The sequence below is a fragment of the Ambystoma mexicanum genome, chromosome 7p (genome assembly GCF_040938575.1).
Source record: "Ambystoma mexicanum isolate Mex_15411 chromosome 7p, UKY_AmexF1_1, whole genome shotgun sequence".
Taxonomy (NCBI): Eukaryota; Metazoa; Chordata; class Amphibia; order Caudata; family Ambystomatidae; genus Ambystoma; species Ambystoma mexicanum.
Genome location: NC_090939.1, coordinates 63,981,847 through 64,004,083, shown reverse-complemented (window position 1 = coordinate 64,004,083; position 22,237 = coordinate 63,981,847). Strand labels below are relative to the sequence as shown.

The window sequence follows — 22,237 nt, the reverse complement described above, 5'->3', positions numbered from 1 at the left end:
TTTCAATGTCAGTTTCAACTCCAGCTTCTGAACGATTTCTAGCAGTGAGAGGCCCCCAGATAAACTAGTTGATCTCCCATTCATTCTGCTGGGTCACACCCAGGCAACCAATCATTCAGGCAGTCAGCCAATCAGGTGCACGGTGCATTTAGGCCTTTCTTCTCCATCCAGACACTCACAACACAGAATGTGGATTTGGACAAGTACCATGCCATTCAACACTACACACTGCATTCATACCGGTTTCGGGCAGGACTGTCTAGTCATTGTCAAACACCAGATACTAGACACCGACAACACAGAATGCATATTCGTCACACACTCCATTCACCCAGGTCCCACCCACAGGCGTACCCACAACATACGGTCGTTGGGAAGGCTCCAGCCAGTCTGGTCGGCACTTCCCCCACACTACCATATATGGAACTTCCACCCAGCAGCCAGTCAGGGGGAAGGGACAGTCGGGGCTTCCGGGGACTTCAGGAAGATCAATGTAACAGGCGATGGAAGGCAAGAGGCCACGGGGGCCATCTTGTTTCCATCAGGCATCAACTGATTCCAATGACTGGGTCTGGGCATCCCAAAATGGAGGACAGTCGGGTCACCTGTCAATTCAGCATGGAACTGCCACCAGCCTATACCCTGCTCTGTGGGTCACACACTGGTGCCCAAAAACATACACTAGGGGCACAGGGTTGTACCCCCACCCATGGGTGCCATAAGGGTATCATGTGGGTCTGTACAACAAACCAAAAGAGAGCTGCACCGCCAGGGGTCCCACATGAACTCCTGTGTGGAAAACACAACGGAACAGATGATAAAAAGCAGTGAAGGACAAAGATATGGAGGCCTTTACCCTCTGATGCATTTCTAGCATTACAGTAAAGATGTGCGTGGCCTGAGCACTGTCTGCCCTTTCGAACAATACTGGTGGTGGCAGCAGACTTCTTTTGAAGTTGGTTGTGAAATGGTATCATTGTACACAAATCACTCAAGAACCTCAGATACTTCATCCAAGTTGCATGATTCTAATCCAGATTACAGGCTCAATTAGAGGGTCAGCCCTAGACAGGCCAACAAGTTACCTGGAAGGGAAACCCACTGGGCACACCATCTATTCCATCTACCGGGCATCAGCTGACTGAACATTCGCACAGTGTGTCCTCTCATTAGCTGTCTCCCCCAAGCAGGGTGCTAATCAGATGGCTAGGAACGTGGGCTAAAACTGGCAATATGAGCCCGTGTTCCAAGCCGCCTGATGGCCGGTTCCCCTGGCTGCCACCTTCCCCTTCTATTTTTAGACCCCCCCCTGTGTGCCCCCCAGCCTTACCTCTTAGCGGCAGTGGCAAAAACCACTGCGGCACTTGCTGCCGTGCTTCTTGCCACTACCCCTGATGGCCTCCATGGAAAGGGAAGAGGGACTCCGCACGGAGCCCCGCCTTCCCATTCCGTGGTGGCCATCTTGGAAGTCTTTTTTTCTTTTTGTGAACGGGACGCCGCAAAGTGAGACCTTCACGTGAAGGAAAAACATTTAATTAACCCCGTCCCAGCCCATGGGATGGGTGCAAATGGCGTTAAGCCCTCGTTCAACCCGTTCCAGCCCTTGGAACGGGTGCTTAACGTCACAATATTACTCTCTGCACCCACCATGCAGACTTTTCAAGCACTCCATCAGCACGATCCTCCCACTCCCCAGACACACACGCGTGTCCCCATGAAGAGAACATAGAAAAACGTGTTCAAAGGAGGAAGAGATAAAAAAAATGGGCAAGTACATTTGTCATACAACCCCCGTGCCATTAAACTTCTAGACTTTAGAGGGGGTTGTAAAGGACGAGTTAGGTTGTGCTCCCTTTTCTGACCGCCCCAGATCCCGCCCCAATACACAGGCCTATTTTCATACGATGCCCCCTGTGCCACTTAGGTCTTGCTTGCCGACGGGCACGTTGTGCTTTCTCCGGCCCACGTGCGGGCTCCTGCCCTGGTCTGTCCCCGTCTTCAGGGCCCCTTTGTGTGAAGCCGGGCTGGGAGCTGGTGCGGCACGTCTCCTGCCCGAGGGGGGCGCGCGGCGCTTTCCCTCGGTGTGAAATTGCTGGTCACTTCTAATTTAAAATAGCCCTTTCCTGTGTTTAATAACAGATGACTGCCTGCCCTGCTCGCATTCCTTAACTCTTTCTTACTCCCCCCTCCCCCGCCCCCCCTCGTGCACGCTTTTTAGTTTGATCCGTTAGGTGACGCTAAAGCCCCTCCTATAAGCAGACACTATTGCATTGGAGTACAGCTTGCTGGGAGATGGGTTACGAAGAGCGAGACCGAGCTTGTGGGGGTCGTGTGCTTATTCACCCACCCATTGACTAGCCATGCAAATCCCTGTGGCCATTCCCACCTGCTTCTTACCCAATCTTTTGGGCTGGCTTTTGGAGCAATCAAACGCTGTGCCATCGTGTTATTTCAAAGCAGTTTTGTGAGATTTAATTGCTTACTTAACACTAAATGTCCCTCTGGGGTGACACAAAATGTGTTCAACAAGTGTGCCGTTATTGCTAACTACTATGCCTGTCCTTGCTCTGAAGTGCTGTTGAAAACGAGCATTGGCCAAGCCGACCGTCTTTTTGCTTTTGCATTGCTGTTAGATGGGCATTTGCCTGGCAAATGTCTATCCCATGGCTACACAAAAGCCAAAGCTTTTGGCGTTGTCAATGCTGCTTTGTTTTTCCTTGCTACATGTGTGCCACCCCTCTGCGTTCTTTCATTCTTTCCTTTTTATCTGTTGCTGTCGGCATGCCCTTTGACCTTCTTGCCGTACCACTGCTCTCCCTTTCTTAGTAAGGGTTCTTATTGCCCTTTCTCTTCAGATGCTCCCACTTCCCTTCTGATGTTCCCTCTTTTCTAGCAATTTCCCCCTTTCTCCCAATTGTTCATCTTATCCACAGTGTTCCTTGCTTTCTTCCAATGTCCCCCGTTGCACTTCTTTCCATGATATTTGAGATCTCCCCTTCCTCCTTTCTGGTTCAATCTTCACTCCTCATAGATTTAATTTCTCGGACTGCCCTCTGTCCTCCCGGTTGTCCCCTCTGTCCTCCCGGTTGTCCCCTCTGTCCTCCCGGTTGTCCCCTCTGTCCTCCCGGTTGTCCCCTCTGGCTTCCCCTTCTTTCTCTGCTGCTCTTGTCCCCCTCCTTTGTACCAGTGCCCCCTCATTTTATTTTCTTTCCTCCCGGGTTTACAACTTTTCAACCTTTTCCTTTCCTGCTCAATTACAGTACTTTTTCCCAGCTGTCCTCCTCCTTTTTCCCCGCTTTATAATATTTTGATTTAAATCACGCACCGCTACCACTCTAGGGCAGTCTCCAGGCACTCGCATGGCTCTGCAAGAGAAGAGGGCTTGGTGTGTTAGTGAGGATAGAATGATAGGATAGGTTCAGAACCAGGAGGAACTGGCATCTGTGTGCAGTGTCGTGCGGGTGGGTGTTGGTTCGAGAGACCCCGCTTGTTCTGTGTACAGTGTGTCCTCTTTCCTCTTCCAGCCCCCTTCCCCTTCCTCTGTTTGATGTGTCATCGCATTTATTATTTTATTTCGTCTCACTGTACTTTCCTTTTTCCCCCCTTATGGCTAGTACCCACATATCGGATCTCCCTGGAAGCCCCCACCATCCCTACGGTTTCAGAAGACCCTATGGAGCTTGTGTGCAAGGTGTCCACGGCAGAGCTCGCTGCGGAAGTGCGCTTCTCCGTGTCCTGGTACTACGAGCCCCGGCTTCGCAGCGACGCCATTGCGGCCTCAGAGCTGATCGGCAGCATGGACCAGGACTCTGTGCTACAGGTGGAGGACCGGTACAAGGAGCGCGCCCTGGACGGGGACATGGTTTTCTTCAAGCCTGATGTGTCCAGCTATAGCTTGCGGATTCGCCGGACACTGGATACGGACCGGGGCAATTATCATTGTATGATATCCTCGTGGAGCAGGGAGGGCATCGATGGCTGGACCAAGAGTAAGGAGGAAACCTCGAAGTCCGTGAACATTTTCTGGCCCATCGAAGGTAAGTGGCTCTCCATTCTTTGGGTTTATTAATGTATATTTGTGATAATTGTATTGCTTAATGGAGCTAACCCAGCCCTGCTAAATTCTAATCTTGGCCAAATGCACACACACATCTTAAGCCTCCTCTTGGAAGGTTCCCATACCTGGACTATGGTCTCTGAGTGCGTTCCAACCACAAAGCACATTGAAGCCGTACAAATGGGGAAATGGTGCTATATAAATGACTACAATACCATTGCATACTGTAGTTAACCCCACTAATCTGACCGTCATTGCCAACAGTGTCTATATAGTGGGCCTGGACACGGTGGGCTCCCAATAGCTTTGTTCCCGGCTCCCTTTGCCTCTTTGTTTTCTCGTTGCTGCATTGACTCCACCCATAGAATGTTGGCATCATGGGCACTGCTGGTGTGAGATGAGACAGCTGGCATAACTAGGGAATCTCATGTGCACCCATGCCACAGACTCCACACCTAGAAATGTTTAAAAAAAACCTACCATATACCCTGCTTTATGACTTTAACGCAGGCACATTGTGTCGGCAGCCCGCCAGTATCAAGCGAGTAAGCCGTGAGTCTCTAGACTTCAAGATGCAGCCAAACGCCTGTGACGGGGGAAGCGATGGGAAGTCCAAAAGTTCTCATGCACACGTTTTTGCAACAGCGAACCAGTAAGTAAATGGGGTTAAAGCACCCTATTTAGGTCAAAGGTTTTTGGACAAAATGATGGGCGCACGACTGATCGCACCAGACTAGGGGTTCCCCAGGTGGGAATCCTAGGCTAAATGAGATTGCAGCCTGGTATGGGTAGTTACTAGGGTGTGGGTCACAGATGGCCTCAAGAACACACCAACTCTCAAAACGGGTCAAAGGTTTTTATTCAAATAATCGAGGAGGGGTTGATTCCCCAGATTTGCCGAATTACATTTTCACAGAATTTTTCTGCCAGACTTTTTCTTTTACTGCACATGTATAGATTGTAACTTGGGTAAAGTATGTAGCAAGAGGGGTGCGGTTGGAAGGAGGGGTGAGGGGGCAGGGGGGGGTGTTTCATAAAATTTGCAAAAAGAATTATTCACATTTCGGCAAAATGACATTTGGCAAAAACAAATTGAGGAATGTTCATAGATCCTCTTCTACTTATTTATTTTTACAATTATAGCAGTTCACAAAACAGAGGCATCTAGGCACTAGTTACAGTACAAGTGCAAACGTAATGATGGAGGCATGATGGAAGATTGTGTGTGCACGTTCTCTTCCTCTCTCCCTCGTTCTCCTGCTGCTCCTAGTCACCTGTTCTCTGCCACGGTTCTCCCCTCTCTGCTCTACTACGCTACACTTCCCTCACACCCTTCTGCCACAGTCTCCTTCCTTTCACTCTCCCGGTCACCTTCCCGTTCCTCTTGTACGCCCCCTAGTATCCCTCTGCTATTCTCACTCCTCTTGCACACACTTACACCCAAGTACCACTTTTTCCCACCAACCAATACCTCACCTTGCTCACGCTTTAGCCCACACTGTCTTGAATCCCTTGTCTCTATTTTGTCTCCCCTTCCGTTGCTTCTCTTCCTAAGCTGCTTCACCTGGCCAACAACTGGCGTACTTCTCCCCTGGGGCCGGCGTAAAGCTACGCAAACGCGTACCTTCCTTTAGGCCCACCTCATTCTCGTACGCAGGCCTTACAGCTTTTGGCAATGGCGCCCGCTCAAAATACAGTACATTTCTGAGTTCGTAGGAGGACTCAGCGGAGCGTCTGGATTGCCGGTTAGTATGCAGACTGCTCCCCGCTCCAGCTGAAGGTAGGATCATCGTAGGGGGGGTCTTCTTGATCATGAAATGCTAAAGGCCACATGGAGGTCTTCAAGGTGCTGTCCAGTGCAGAGGGGGAAGCTCTGCTGCAAACCACCTCATCCCCCAAATAAGCTGTGCACTTAGCGGTGATTCCCTGAGGAATTCTATATTATCTACTTTGGCAACAGATCCACCATCTTCTGCTCGTGCTTTCCTTTTACCACGTGGAGTAATCGCTCACAGGATCCTGTTTTGCAATAATACCTCTTCGGAAATGCCACCTCGCTTGAGGTGGAAGTTAAATAAAAGGTTAAAAGCCACTTTGCCAATCTGGCCTTACAGGAGGCTGGATAGTCTGATATTCTGGGAATGCCACGGCAGTACTTTCCCGCCCACCTTTCTTCTCTGCTTCCTCTAAGCCTTGTAGGCGCGGTTATGTTTTGTACTTGAGTTCTCGGCTGCTACGTCCTGGAACCCTTGCAGGCGGCTCATGGAATTACCCGGTAGGTTCGATGAATCCATGCAGGGAGAGCCCCCTGTCCATGACCACTAAGGATGGGTTGCCCCCGCATCTTTGCATCATTTCAGCGTCTTGTCGGGTGCGTTGGAAGGTCTCGTTCCTGGGGAGTAGGGGGGGGCCGATGTGCAATGTAGTATATGCCACTCCCAGCTGGTGAGTTCTTTTCCACACCCCTAGACTTAAAAACACATGTTGCGGACGCTTTGTTTTAGGTTGGCTCAGCCGTCCTGTTTGAACTGGAGCAAGTTCATTCAAAGCAGAGGCTCATGGGAGTAGTCTTCTCTACACTCGCCACTCCCACGCCGTCTGATGCAATACTGGTTGAATTCCTGGCCAGTCTTCCGATGCAATATCCCCGCTACCTCTTTCTCCGCAGCCCTTCATCTGTGGTCCAAACCGGTGATGTACAGATTCCCCTTTACAAGATTTGCCGAAGTGGTGGTTCTCTGCCCCATTGTAGCCAATGGGCTTCTGAACCAGAGGCTGTGTGCTCGGCCCAACCTACACTCCACCCACAAGATGGTCCACTGGTATCTCCAGTGTCTATGTTCAGAATTCCACAATTGCACCTACTAAGCAGCACAATACTCCAGCCCTAGAAAAATTCATTATCCCGCCCGGAAGACTTTGCACTGGGCGGGAATCCTGCACTGTTCCTGATCCACTTCATCAGGACTTCACTCGCCCAAGTCTGCTCTCCTCCGGTTACCCCATATCAGGGTCTGACTATTTCCAAAGGTGAGACTGAACAAGCCTCCACATGCAACACCAGCCAGGAAATATAATTATTATATATTTTGTATCTATAAATCTAAAATATGAAAAAAACAATCTCTCAAAAGAATAAATATGCTTAATGCTAAAATGCAAATGTTCCTGTCTGATAAATAAACACTGGTCTTAAGTTTGTCTGTTTTTGAAAAAGTCCAAAGAAAATGCATCATTCATTCATTGAGGGTGTCAATCATTCATTGAGGGTGTCAATCAAGCATCTATCTCACACATTGTTCCATATTTTGATGGTAAACCGCTTCTAAGAAGCAGCCTGTCATTTCTGCTTAGACTCATTCAATGACTGACAAATATCAACTGTCAAAATTCATGCGAACGTGCAGCATGTTTCGGCATGTGTAGGCCTTCTTACTTACTGCTGCGTCTTCTTCAGGACCGTAAAGATTGACGGGACAGGTGGCTTATATGATTGAAAGACTAGTGTCCCCCTTCACACTACGGAAGGGGTTCAATTACTAAATGGTGAAGCATCCTATGTTTTGACTCCTAAAATCCATTAAAATTTCAGAGGCGCACGTGGAAGTGTTTCTTTTGTTTGAATATTGGTTAAAGTTCATGCTTTTAGAAGAAAGTGAGCACCATCATATTTTGAATTATATCTTTTTCTATGCTCTATGCTCTATGTGTATGGTATTATACATGGTATTTGGTGATCACCAGAGCCTGCACTGTGCAATGCAGAGACTGACCTACGTAAGGAACTGGGGAACCGCCCCCAGTACTGGTTACAGCCAGGTAGTCATGACTACGACAGAATTTCAACAACGACCGTGAGTCGTTTTGTGCAATACACAGTTTAATGTAGCTCCTCCTTCATCGATGCTTGAGAGGCAGATAATATGGTCAATACATTTCGGACACACTGGTCTTTCGTCGGGGCAATTGCCAACATCAAGTGGGGCCAGGGATCCTAGGGCATTCCTTCATGAAACCAGTCTTTCTCTGTTGAGTAGCACAAGACAGTGCTCCCTCACATGAAACAGTTCCTTATGCAAAGGTTCATGTGTTGCCCATGGCAAGTGTCTGCCTATTCTCCCACAGGCAGTTTCACATAATGTTCGCAAGTTGAGGCCATGGAAGCTAGACTGATCTTCAACCCCGTTTAATCTCGCACCCTTGCTTTCTACAGCAAGGTTCTGTGGTCCTTAGGCAATTGGTGTTACAGCCAGTGGTCTCACAAGACTCCCTTTTGCACAATCCACACTACCTGAGCCGGTGTTTAAATTAAGCAATTGTAATGTATTTTATGTATTTGTTTTTTTATAATGCGCCTAATGCAATACCCGAGTTTGGGTTCGAAGCGCAGATCCGGGATTCGAACCTCTGTTGCTCTGCGTGGTCTTTCTTCCAAGACCAGCGTGTTGCCCCTGTGCTATCCTCTGTTCCTTCCTGGATGCTACGGACGATGGGAATTCGTGTCCGATCACCAGTATCCCTTTTCTGGCTAAACGCCCGGAAGATGGTGGGTATAACTCTGTTGCAAGCTTTTGCCGGAACAGTGACTTGCCCAGTCCTGTGCTAGATGGGTTTCACCCTAGTTGTGGCACCGTTTTTTCTGAAAACTGCTCTGCTTGAGCCAAGCCTGATCATAGTTTAGAGTGGAGTAGCCGGACTCTTCCGAGTGCCGTTGGCGCAGAGAACCATACCACTCTGCTTTTGAAAAGATCTTGTATTGGGGCCAAGTCTTATCTGGGTTAAGTCATTTTCACTGACTGTGCGTAGGTAATTTCATCCACCCCGCCCATCACTTATTGCTCTGTGGTCCTTCCACACTGCAGTCAATTGTTTCTTGCCAATCCTGTTTTGGAATGGGTCTCATTCTTGTAACTACATTGACAGCATTTCAGTTATATTTGAAAAGTTGGTCTCCAACTTTAGGCGATTTTACCATCTTCAAAAACTGCATGGCCCACGATACTTGAATAGGTAAACCATTTAAAACTGAACCTGCCCAGGCTATAGAAATCGGGGTTGTCCAATTCTGGACCTCGAGGGGCGGAATCCTGACTGGTTTTTAGGATATTCTTGTAAAGACTGGAGGGGGGGTATCTCTAATTCTGCCCTCTATATGGCAGGGTAGAGGCACAGAGCACCCCGGCCAAGGTTCTCTATTACGGTAGCAAAGGACGAGCAATCAAGGTCTAGCTTCTCAGGAGGTGATGCGGGCTGGTTCTTAAGTACAGTGTAGTCCCCGAGCCCCCACAAAGGAATGTCCACACACTATGTTCATGAAAACACAGTTCTTTATATAAATAAGGCTTTGATCGTGTACACCTACAATAACACACTTTGTGTAAAATGATAAATATATACAGTCTCTTTGTGGTATATACCAACCGGGGTATCCTTTCACAGGGTGTCTTTCTGTAAAGACCGGAGGGGGATTATCTGTACTCCTGCCCTCTATATGGCAGAGAGAAGCACAGAGCACCCCGGCCAAGGTTCTCTATAGGGTAGCAAAGGACGAGCAATCGATGTTTAAGCTCTCAGGATGTGATGCAGGCTGGTTCTTAAGTACAGTGAGTCCTCAAGCCCCTACAAAGCAATGTGTCCACACACTTATGTGCTAACACAGTTCTTATAAAAATAAGGTTTAGAGATACATACACAATTCAATAACACACTTTATACTCTGCATATATTTGTCATATTAGAATTACCAATTTCCATTTCTATGCGGTACCACACTTATCCACAGATACCCTTTAAAATGCATCAACTGCTGACAGTTATTATGTAGCATACAAATCATATAGATCAGAAGGAAGGAAGGCAGGTTAAGTCCAATAATGGCAGCATGCTTTCTTTAGCTATAGAGACATAATTCTGAGTGAGGATCCCCCCCCCCACCTCGGCTACATGTAAAAAAAAAAAAAAAAGAAAAGTATCAACAAGCCCAGTCCACTTATGTTAAATAAGTCTTGCATCCTGGTCAAAAAGTTCAACCACCCCAATTTTCCTGAAATTATAGTTTCTTTGACGGTTCGTCGTTGCATCCCTCGAGGGTGGACTTCCTTTAATGCAGGAGCCACAGGGCATTGAGATCCTCAAAGAAAAGTGGAACACTGGCGTTGAGACAGCAGCTTCGACCTGCGCAGTGCTCTTCGCCGATTGTGGAAGTCCTTGGAAGAGGAGTGCAGTCCACCTCGATGCAAAGTGTTTGGTGCCGCAAAGAAGACTCGGTGATGGATGTAGGCCCGGCAGCGGGCATCGGGTGTCGGGAGGTGCTTCGGCGGCGCCTGGCCTGTCGGTGCTGCAGCATGCACCTCTGGTAAGCTTTGGCGATCGGGACACGACCATGCACTGGACCTCGGACCTTCACTCCATTGCTGTCCTCGTGACATCTTTGGCGGCTTTGGGTAGCAGGAAACACACCGGCGGACTTGCATCGCTAGCCGGCGACCTCAATTTTTTTCTGGTGGGACAAAGTTGTCAACGGTTATGGCAAGGGAGCTCTCTGTCAAATGTTCTTAGGCAAAGGTGGAGCTTTCGCAGCTCCGGTCATTTAGCACCACTGCGTCAAGGTGTCCCCGCTTCTGGCCGTCGAGGCTCGACTGGCTTTCAGCGGTCACGGAAATCTTATGGCAATGAACTTAGATGGCCTTGATGTCCCGGCGCTTCTCTTCAGGATTCTCGGTGGACGGCTTCCAGGGTGCCTCGATGAAGAACAGCAGTTTTGCATGATGGTCCCTCGTAGCTTGCGAAGAGGTCTCCTAGCCAGGTCCTCTCTTGGATCAGTCCTAGACACTTGACAGCTTTTAGACTTCGTCAAAGGAAATGCAGCAGCAATTTTTCTTCCAGCTGGGCTTCCAGGATGAGCTGAAAGTTTCAACTTCAGCTTCTGAACAAATTCATAAGTGAGAGGTCCCCAGATATACACATACACATCTGTTCCTCATTCACTCTGGCTGAGCTAGGCTCAGTCAGCCAATCACCCAGAAGGGCCTTCATGCAGACAGGCAGCCAATCGGACTCGCATGCATTCAGGCTATTCACTTCCACCCAGACATCCATAACGAGGAATGTGGATTGGGGCAAGCACCCAGCCTTTTGGCACACCACACTGCATTCATGTCCGTTTCATGCAGGGCTGTCTCATTCATTGTGTCACACACACAGAAACCAGACACCCATAACATAGAATGCATATTGGTCAGACACTCTATTCACACAGGCCCCACCCCAAGGGTGTACCCACAAACAGTGTCACTGGGAAGGCTCCAGCCAGTCTGGCCTGGACTTCCCCAAAATACCATATACGTTTCTTCCAGCCAACAGCCAGTCCGGAGGGGCGGGGGGGGCAGCAGAGTCGGGGCTTCCCAGGACGTTGGGAAAACAAGGTAACAGGCAATAGAAACCAAGAGGCCATTTTGCCTTCTATCAGGAATCCACCGATTCCTATCTCAGGGCCTGGGTATCCCAAAATGGAGGATACTCTGAGCTCCTGTCACATTCAGCATGGAGCTGCCACCATCCCGTACCCTGCTCTGGGGGCAACACACAGGTGCCCAAAAACATACACCAGGGGTACAGGGTTGTACCTCCACCTATGGGTGCCATAAGGGTATCCCAAGAGTCTCTGTTCACCACCAAAAAGAGGAAGAGCTGCACTGCCACGGGTCCCAACTGGACCACTGTGCAGAAAACAACACAGAACAAACATAAGGGAGTAAAGGACAAGGACATCACAATCCCTCATTGGAATTCATGAGGAAAAATGTGCATACAGTTAGAATCATTGTATGCAAATGTATTGCATAAATATTGAGGGACACCTGAAAACCCGGAATGGATACAGGCCTGGAGTTGCACAACTCTGTGGATAGATTCTCCTAATTGCCCATCACAACTTGAGCTTGCATTACTTCTGGCAAACTGGAAGGTGGCCATACCATACTGAACATGGCGTCATAATCGCGAAACAGCAGTCATTCACCTGTAGATGGCCCAAGTGGTCAAGCAAGAGTCTACAATCTTAATCTTGCGAGGAAGCTTTTTCTATGGCCAATCTCTGCTTGCAGGGCACCAGGACGCACCGACTTGGTTCTAGTATGTGTGGCATTAGCTCATGTGATCTGTCTGGACACCCCAAATGTTCTCATTTTGCGTATGCAGCAGCTCGCTTGCTGACCCAGACTCCATGGCATGAACATGCTGTTCTGTACGTGCTTCGTCGACTCTGCATGAAACGTTGTATTCCGTGCTGAAGCATTTGCTGGACTCTTCTCATGGACAGGAACCACCTTTATAACAGGCAATGGCTTGTTAATACAGCCCTGTGCGCCACTGGCACAAAGCATCTGAGGGCCCCCGGTTTTCTGGCCCACAGACCGGTGCATGAGCCATGGCCTTCTTGGCCCCCTCTCTTTAAGATGCCCTTCACTCCGGGCAATGGGAAACCATCTGCCTAGCCACAAACCTTTTAAAGTCTGAATGTTACCATTATAATGATATACTGCACCTTCGGCCCACTCATCTCGAATATGTTCACGATTGCATGAGCACCGCAAGGCCTTGTGGCGACACTATGCATTTAACTACGGTACAAAAGCCAACATTTCTCTCAAATTTTTGCCAAGAAGGCTGCGTTAGGGCTTGAGACCCTCACCCCTTTCCCTTGCAGAAACACTAGCCCCTGTGAGAGTCACACATCATCAACCAGTGGGCACTTCTAATCAAGGATATTTGGGCTCTGAACTTTTCCATAAAGCGTTGTTCCCAAATATGACCGCAGAAACCAGTAAAACAAGAATAAATGTGTCCCCTTCTGAGCTCACCAATTGCAGAAGACCAGCAAGGCCAGACTGTATTGACTCCTTGTTTCGCAGTAGAGGGGACAACTAGTGTGGAGGGTCAAGAGCAATGTTGGAATTGATTTTATTACACCCATACCTGACCACCCCTCTGGGCAAATTGGGGAAAGGCACGAGCAGGAATTACTAACTTTGCAGAAGGTACTCCCCTTGAAGGAGCGAGAGTCTAGACCTTTGCCTGGTGGCCCGAGTTTTAGGCAGAATCCTATGCAGTACCCTTTGGGAACACCACACACAATTAAGACTACAAGTGACAGTACAAATTCACCTTTTGTACAAGCCTGTACTACACAGTAAAGTGGTAGCGATGGCTGAGCAGCCAAACCTATCTCAAGAGTAAAGTGAACAGTACCAATAGTTACACAAAGGACATCAATTAATATGGTTCAAACAAACACTGACTCAAGGTTTCTGAGTAAAAGAATATACATTTATTTACACATCATTTGTAAAACAATTCACTAAAGTAAAGCAGTAGAAAAATCACACTCTTAATATACTACACACCACCCTATAGATTCTGGACAAGTTGAGCTCAAAATGAAGTGTGAGCAAAATGGCACTCCAGCAATTTAAAAGGGAGGGAAAGACGAGGTTAGGCAAGAATTGAGCAGCACTAACAAAGTAAGCAGGACAATCTAGAAAAGTTAACTAGGGTGAGGAAATCAAATCAAGGGGCGTGGGCCAAAGTCAATGGACCAGAGTCTTTTCAGAGGATCACACAGTTCAGTGCATCTTGCGGTTAAGTATTTGCCAAGAGTTCGAAACGAAGTTGGTCAGAAGAAAAGTTACTTTAAAGAGTAGAGAAGGACAAGCCCTCAGTTTGGCGAAAGATTTCAAACACTTTCACCATGGTTGGACGGAACGAACAACCGGGTTAGCACAGTACCATTAGAGCAGAAGAATGCTGTAGCTGAGGCAGACGTTCCTGGCAGATCTTGCAGGCTCACGGTTCCTGAAGCGACTATCGGACTGAAACGAAAGAGGAAGACTGGAGGATCCTGCACAGCTCAGGGAAGAAACCAGCAGCGGAGCAAAGCGATCAATAAAAGGCGCGTTCCTTAAAACAGTCCTCCTGGCTATCCAGTTCACTGTAGCTGTGCATCGCAAATTCGACCAGAGGAGGGAGGCCTGGCTTTGAGTTTGGCGAACTGGTTGATCCCATCAGCTCAAGGGGAGAAGATTCCTTGCAGATCTTCCCTGTCGTCGAAGTTTGGAGATTCGGACCCGCAGCAGGGCTTCACCGGTAGGTTCAGTCATGGTAGTGGTCCTCTTCCTTCAGCTTTTCTTCGGTTCTCTCGATCCAGTGGTGACACTGCCTTCCAAGTCCCAGAGACCACCTTTTCATGCAGTTTTCCCCCATTCACCCAGCCTGGCTGTCAATCACACAGCAGGGTGACTGTCCTGGCGGGACAGTCACCACAGCCAATCATACAGAGTGCGACATGGGTCTCCAAGGAGACCCTGTGCAGGGAGTCTCAAACCTCTCCCTCACATCCTGTCGCCCTCAGACATTCAGGTGCCTAAGCAGGGCTTCTGTGCAGAAGCCTGCCAAAGGACGGTGAACAAAGGAACCAAACCTGGTTTGGCGCGCAGAGTAAAACGCGAGAAAGACCTTTACAAAAAGAAATGGCGAATAAACCCAGCTGGAACCGAAATAAAACAAAGGGGTCCAGCTGGTTTAAGTTTGAGGCTACTAACTTAGCCTAAAACGATACCAAGGCTATTTTCATAGACTGCGGTATGGAAAAAATTATAGATACACCTGCCACCAGCCAAATCTTGAAGAAAGGGAAGCGAAATAATGTTCCATGAGAGGCAGACAAAAAGGGATAACTATTAACCCATTCCAGTACTCTATGCAAGATAGATTGTACTGGGTCTGTGATTTAAAAAGACTAGTAGTCAATGGCAACTTTACATGTTTCTGGGAGACAGTAGTCAGTCCCAGAAAAATAAATGGAGTTTCAGTGGGAAGTCTGAAAAAGACAACCCTGTGTCACTGCACTGAAGGTGCTGTGTAACGCACAGTAAACATGATGCCTATGGAGTAGGTGAGGCTCCACTGTCCATGAATACATAGAAATGTACAACACATAGCCAAAAACGCATGTAAGAGTGGGAAAAAAAGGCTCACTCTTACCAGGTGAAAAAAATTAATCCTAGAAATCCAGCAAAGCTGCTGAGGGACTCAGTAGGAAAGGGAAATTGGCCATTCTGGAGAATCCTCCCCAACACCGAGAGAAGCCGAAAATCGATGCAGCCATTAATTTTCCTCTGTCCAGGTAAGGAATGAGAGCTTTGCCAATCTGATTTTTCACAATGTGATCAAACCTCAAAAAACATATGTTGAAATCTGTACAGTAGCACACCTCGTTCAAGGGTATCCCTAGAGTCTGCATCCTCCAAGCTCTCAAAGTCCCTTTCTGCCTCTTTTAAGAGAATCCCTGCTGTGCTCTAGACCGGCAATAAGTTTGCCATCGTAGTAGCCCAGCAAACTAAGTGCCATTGGTTGTAGGAAATGGCAATTTATTCTTGACGGTTTGAATATCACTAGCAAGACACTCCATTTTGTGGCCCATGTTCAGGGAATGGACAATTAAAGTGTGCGCCGAGCCTGTAGACTCAACCAATGTGAACAGGGCTACAGATCGAGTCAACGTGCTTGAACAGTCACAGGGGCCTCCCCAAATCAATGCTTGGCCACAGAGGTCCTTTAAGGAACTCACGGTGGCAACATTAAAGACAGTCGAAAGTGATCACAGTTCAAGGGCGTTTATTGAACAATGAATGCAGGATGGAAAAACGCCTAACCTAAATCTAAGATGGGAGCAAGTGTCAACAATCAAATGAAGAATAAGACAGTCCTAGTGGCATTGTGTCAAATAAAAGGGCCTATACTAAGAAAAATCCTATTGCCAAATCCTTATAACTAATTATAGAAAGAGTGTGGGATAGGGTTTCAATAAAGAAAAGAAGTGTTCCAAATAATTAGTCAGAATGTGATTGCTAGGGTTCTCCCTTCCCCCACATTTTCAGCATGGGACAAGGCGGGACCTTGAAGTACAGCACTTGCTCAAGCTTTCCCAGCACGAGCCGACAGTTCCATATCAGCCATCAGGTTCTTCAGTGGCCAAGTATCTTTTCACAAGTCTCTTGCTTTCAAGGCCTGATGTATCCAACAAACAAACGGTTCTTTTACATAGTTCACGTTGGGTGATTGCTTCACCCCTGGGTCTGACTCTTCCGGGCACCGACCCCTCGCATATCGTGTTCAAAATAGTTCCTTTCTCAATGAACTTTGGATGATGACTTTTCACCCCTAGATCTCCCTCGACCGGTCTCAGACCAACTTGGGGGACAATTCACTTCCCCTGGTTTTCCAATACCGCTTACTTTCACAAGTCTTGTCGTCTTTTAACAGTACCTCCGGCTTCGTCCCCGATTGTCGGCTTCCTTCTTCCTGGTTCACTCACCAACTTTTGCAGACAGTTCACATTGGATACCCCTTGGTTGGGTTTGCTTCAATCAACACACTATTCTGGTTTTCAGCTGCCTTCTGCCAGGTTTACTTTCGCAAACAGTTCACTGTACTTTGGGACATTGAACTTCGCCCTTTTTGTTAGCATCCCTCCGCCGGGGTCACTCTTGCCAACCTTTTATGACAACCACTGTTCATATATTGATTTCACCATGCAGGATTCACTTTCCTTAGTTTTCATAATGATCTGTCGGTCAAAGACTTTCGATGGTACAGAGCATTTTACAAGACCACTGTATGCCCACTTTGACCGCTTTTCGCCTCTTCCCAAGGGCTTCTGCTTACGGTAGTTTCTTACTACCAGGTAATCGCCCAGAGTTTCCTGCCTGAGCACCCACGCGGTGCCGGACTCCTCTGTCGTGAATTGTATCTTTCATTCTTACAAATTCAAATTAGCTACTTTTCTTTCAACACAGTTTGGTTTCTTATCGATTTTCCCCTTGACTTACTGGCTGTGATGAACCGCTTGCCTTTCTTTATCCTTGGAGTCAAGGTTAGTAACATCGAGACCAGCGTCCTTCCCCAGCTTGATTGTCAGCGTAGACACCTGCTGCAACACACACTGGCTATTGTTTGCGTTCTTATGATTCCTTCTGTGGAGGATTCGGGGGCCTTGGTCGGAAAGGGCAATGTCGCTTCTCTCCTTGTCACCCTCTCGTGCTGCGACGTCTTTCTCCTACTGAAATGCTGTGCTGAGTTAGCTCTTACGTCGTGCGGTCTGTCTTGCTCATACTGTGCTCTCCTGCTCCACCTTGTATCCCTGTGGGAGGAGAAATGTCCATCAGTTGTGTGTGATTCTGGACATGTCTGGTAAACAGTTTTAACATTCGCCCATTGTCTGTCACCGTGCAAGCAAGTGCTCATGTTGGGGAAAAGAGGGTGGTGTGAATTTTGAGTAATCTTCGGGGTAGGATGGAGAAAAGGTGTTGTACGGTATTATAGGTCTTGTGCTAGGGGTTTGGGTAAGTTCGGAAGGGTGAGATTGGTAGGGGTTGTGGACTTAACGAAGATGACCAGAATTTCTATAATGACTTGAACAGGGGGAATTGTGGGAATGGTAGTGTGTTAATGCGGTATACTGGGGTTTCAGGAGAGAACAATCCGAGGGCCGTGAAAAAAAATGACCGGCGGTATTCGGGCTGGAAACAGAAAAACAAGAATTCTGGGAATTGTGTTTTTTGAGTGTAACGGGGTGGTTGGGTTTTTATTAAGTGATCTTTTTTGGTTGGCAAGGAGGTGGATGCAGAACATCCAAAAAAAGCGTCAGGGATTTCAACCCTGGTAGAATACCACGTCTCTCCTTGGGTATTCCAAGCATAAACCCAGGTTCCCCTACCCAGGTGATCCTCCCTCGCTCGTCCGCCCCAGGTGTTGTTATCCGGGAGTGCCAGCCCTTCCCGGGCCATCAGAATAAGGGTTTCTTGAAGTCTGTCCAGGAGAAGTGACCCCCTCCACCCCTTCTCCCTGTGTGTCGTCTGAGAACCTCTTGGAAGGGAATGGGTCAGGGTTCCCAGTGGATGCATTGTTAACTTGGTGTTTGGGGGGATGGGTGGAAATTCATATTTGTTTCCTGCAATCTATTAGACTTTGCAGACGTTCGAGGACTGCATAGTTTCACCTTTTGTTGGGTAGCGCCACCATGGCCTTGACTGTAGAGGCTGCTGTGCCTTCCAATTCTGCACAAGGACAAGGTCTTGGAGCGCCCTCCCGCGAACTGTAGGGTCTTGGCAGAAAGAGGAGTTGGTCACCTCTCCCCTCCTGCTGGGGGAAAAGGTTGCTTCCTGAGCATTCTTCCCACATCAATATTTCCAACTGTATGTAAAATCATCAACAAATGACCTGCAAAGTAACTTGTATATGTGATTTATAAAGCACACGCCTAGCTGAGACGCATCGGAGCACTAAGGAGAATCTGGACACCTATGTAGGGGTAGAAGCCAGTAACCAGCCAAATATAATTATCTTGGGAGATCTAAACATATTGTGCAATGAGCCAGAAAATAGGGACTGTATACACCTTACAGACATTATGGACTCCCATAATCTCCATCTACTCTCGGACCTCGCTACCCACTCAAATGGACACAGTTTGGATCCTATATTGTTTAAAGGGTGCCATTTGAAGGATGTAGAAATTGAACAAGTTAGCTGGTCAGACTATTTTGTGGTCCAGTTTAGCTGGACAATAGAATCTAAGATTAATACAAGTAGGAAAATATGTACCACAGAACCCTGACGTCAAACGAAAGCTCTGGATCCCATTTCTGACGCTGACTTGATATCTCATATACCGAAGATATGAAATGACGGGGATTGCAGAGGATTACATTATCCTGATGCAACAATTACAGGTGAATTGTGATCTTACGGCACCCGTAAAAAATGTTAAAAGCTATCAGGAAAGGGAATCCGTGGTTTAGCGAGAAACTGAAACAATGTCCAAGCCAATAATGGAAACTAGAAAATAAATGGCGTTTGACTAAAACTGCTAAAGATCATATACTAACTAAATCGGCTCTAAAACGGTACACATTTGAGATTATGCAGGCAAAAGCACACAATTTAGAGAAGCAAATTAACCTGACAGCAAACAGACCTAAAGAACTCTTTAGGGTCATCAGGAACCTAGCGAACCTTGATTGCATAAATTCATGTTTGCGTCCCAGTCAGATGGCTCATTAATGTAATAGTTTCTTCTTTAACAAAATAGACCAGATTAGACTGAATATCCATGCTCAGTCGACCCCAACCCCCTTTTTAACTGAGTTTGATTCCATGGTTGTGGAAAAGTCCTCTTTCGGAGTTCAGCTTCATTCCGGTGGGGAAAGAAACTATTGAGAAACTCCATGGTGCTCTTAAACCCACTAATCTCATGTATGACACTATCCCGGCATACTTAGCTAAACAGCATGTAGCGTCATTGAGTGTACCTATCGAGAGGTTTGTAAACACATCACTTGCTCAGGGCCATGTGCCAGAGGAATTAAAGAAGACCTTGTCCTGAATGCCTGCCTGACCTGCACCCTGCATCCTGCCTCCGGATTGGTGCTGACTGCCAACAAATCGCGCCTCCAATCACTGGCAGGCGAGAGCCGGCCAATGAGGTAAGGCCCAGCGAGAAGGCCATCCCCCTGACTGAGCTGACCGAGCGCAGCCACGAAGCCAGGCGACGTCCTTATGCCCAAAAACTTCTGCAATTCATCTTGCCTCTAGTGCCCCTCCGGCTAACTCAACCAGCAGTGCTTCACCACGTGCAATGGAAGGTAATCCACGCTCCCTGCACCACCTTTAATGTACTTTGACTCTGAGATACAGAGCTCTCCTTACCGTCTATAGTGCTTGCTCCCAGTTTGCTACCAACGTGCTCACCTGCAGCACCTCTGTTTAACACCTGCCATACTGCCTATGCTTTACCTGCTATGCTCCCTTATTGCGCCTGCCTCAGACTAATGTGCGCGATTCTTGACTTAGTCTGCCTACCTCCTGCATTATCCAAACCTGCTGCGCACATGTTCTGATCTGCTCCACATGTATGCTACATCGCTCTTCTGCCTGATAATGCTCGAGGTGCAATGCCTGTTTGAGGTGCCACACTTTTGAATGGTGCCTTGTGTACTCTGCACTGCTCCTTACTTGATGTAAGTGTAGTGTACTTGCATAACCTCACCTGCTGTGCCTCACTACTGATTGGTGCCCCATGTATGTTGCATTGCTCTTTGCCTGATATGCCCACATTTGCTGCAAGCCTGGTATCTGCTTTGCCTTTTGTACCTCTGCTATGAATGTGCCGACTCATTCACCCAGTACTGCCTAGACTGCCGCATTGCTACAACTGTACCCTGTGACCTTTTTAAGACCCTTTTGGTCGCCTACCATTGCACCCTGTGACCTATCCGAGACCCTTTGGTAGCTTGCCACTGCATCCTGTTACCTATTTAAGACCGTGGGTCGCCTGCCTTGCACGTTGCTAACTACTCTAAGTCATGCATTTTAGTTCATATTGTGATGCTTGAATATCATGATCCATATCACTAGATGAAGCCCTGGCTATAACTAGCCACCCGCAATCTATATTGCGACACCCTAGCCAGACATCCCAGCGAAGTAAGGGAAGTAACTTAAACCATTTAACTACTCTAACTACCATGTGTAGAAACCTGACCTCCCTGACCCTCCCAACTACAATCATGGCCTTTGCTACCTACAGCACTAGCCCCCCACAGACAGAAACCTGAGACTTAGGGCAAGACTACCTCGCATTTATGAACCCAAAAGAAATGGCGCAAACAATACTGTTAGATCCCCAACTATACAGACGCTCTTGGATAAGCAAACTCAAGCCACGAAACCCTCAACTCCGACCCCGAATCCCACTCACTTTCATAAAAAAACGCCCGAGTCGAAACAATCACACAGATAAATCTGCAAGCTATCCTATTCCTAAGAATACTTTATCACTTACGGGAACCCTTATCAACGCCAGATTCATGGCAGCCCATGCAACTGAAATTGCTGACATACTAAACAGCAGCATCGACCTCCTTGTCGTAACAGAAACTTGGCTTCACGAGGCAGCAGGACCCTCCCTGATGCTAGCCGTACCTGACAATTACCAGATCCATAGAGTAGATGGACCCAATGCTAAAGACGGTGGCCTAGCCATCATCGCTAAAACTACTTTGCCTATCGGACTCACCACCTCACCTCCCTGTGCTTCCTGCGAAGTACTCTCTGCAAAATTGCAACTCTCTAATAACCACACGCTAACTATTCACTTGATCTATATTCCCCCAGGTCCCTTGGGAACCTTTGAAGATGACCTTACCACCCTCATAGCTAACAATACCCAAAATCACTCGCAAACGCTGTTGCTGGGTGACTTTAACATTGGCTTCAATGAGCCAGATAATAAAAATGCCCTCTCTAACAGCTATCCTAAACGACCACAGCCTTACCCAAAAAGTCCTCACCCCCACACATGTTAAAGGTAGAACCCTTGACTGGGTATCTGAACTTAACTGCAACATAGTCATTACTGACATCATCCCTCAACCACGGGCCGACCACTATCTAATAAATTTCACTGCCACACTTGACCTCCTCAGCCCTAAAATTTATCAAAATGATACCACCACTCCCCACGAGAAGTAAAAAAGACATTACTACAGAAAAACTCATCCCCCTCCTCCTGCCTACTATCAATGGCCTGAAGGACAGTACTGACCCAGACACCCTAGTAGACACCTTTAATAAAGCTATGTCTCATGCACTAGATACTATTGCACCACCCAAACTACGCAAAGCTAAACAAGAAGCCCACCTTAATGCTTGGTTCACACCCCAACTTAAGGACCTTAGAAAGCAGAAACGAAAACTCCAAACTATCTGGCGCAATTCGCCTACTGACGACAACAAAGTTAACTTGAGCCAATTCACCAAATATTACAAGACAAATTATCAATACAAAAAAAATGTTATTCAATGACAGAATTACTAATGCCAAATCTAATACCAAGGAACTTTTTTGCCATCCTCCGGGAAATGGAATCCCCCATCCAACCAACTGACATGGTCCCCAAGGACAAGATATGGTGCACTAACATACAGAACGCCCTATCGAATAAAATGTCCACCCTCCAGCTTAAAATAACTAATAAAAAGGACGCCCTCTCTCCTACTGATCAACAAGCACCTCTAGTGACTGAACCTAATACTATCCCCCCTTTTAGCTTCAAACCGATC

The 22,237-nt window shown here is 47.6% G+C and overlaps 1 protein-coding gene across 1 annotated transcript in view; it reads left to right on the top strand.

Moving 5' to 3' along the window:
• The window catches only part of PTGFRN (prostaglandin F2 receptor inhibitor), a 467,509-nt gene that overhangs the window by 342,006 nt on the left and 103,266 nt on the right, over positions 1-22,237 (top strand). The window contains exon 5 of the mRNA XM_069635781.1: positions 3,615-4,037. Within this exon, the coding sequence (XP_069491882.1) occupies positions 3,615-4,037 (423 nt within the window). The remainder of the gene's footprint in view (positions 1-3,614; positions 4,038-22,237) is intronic.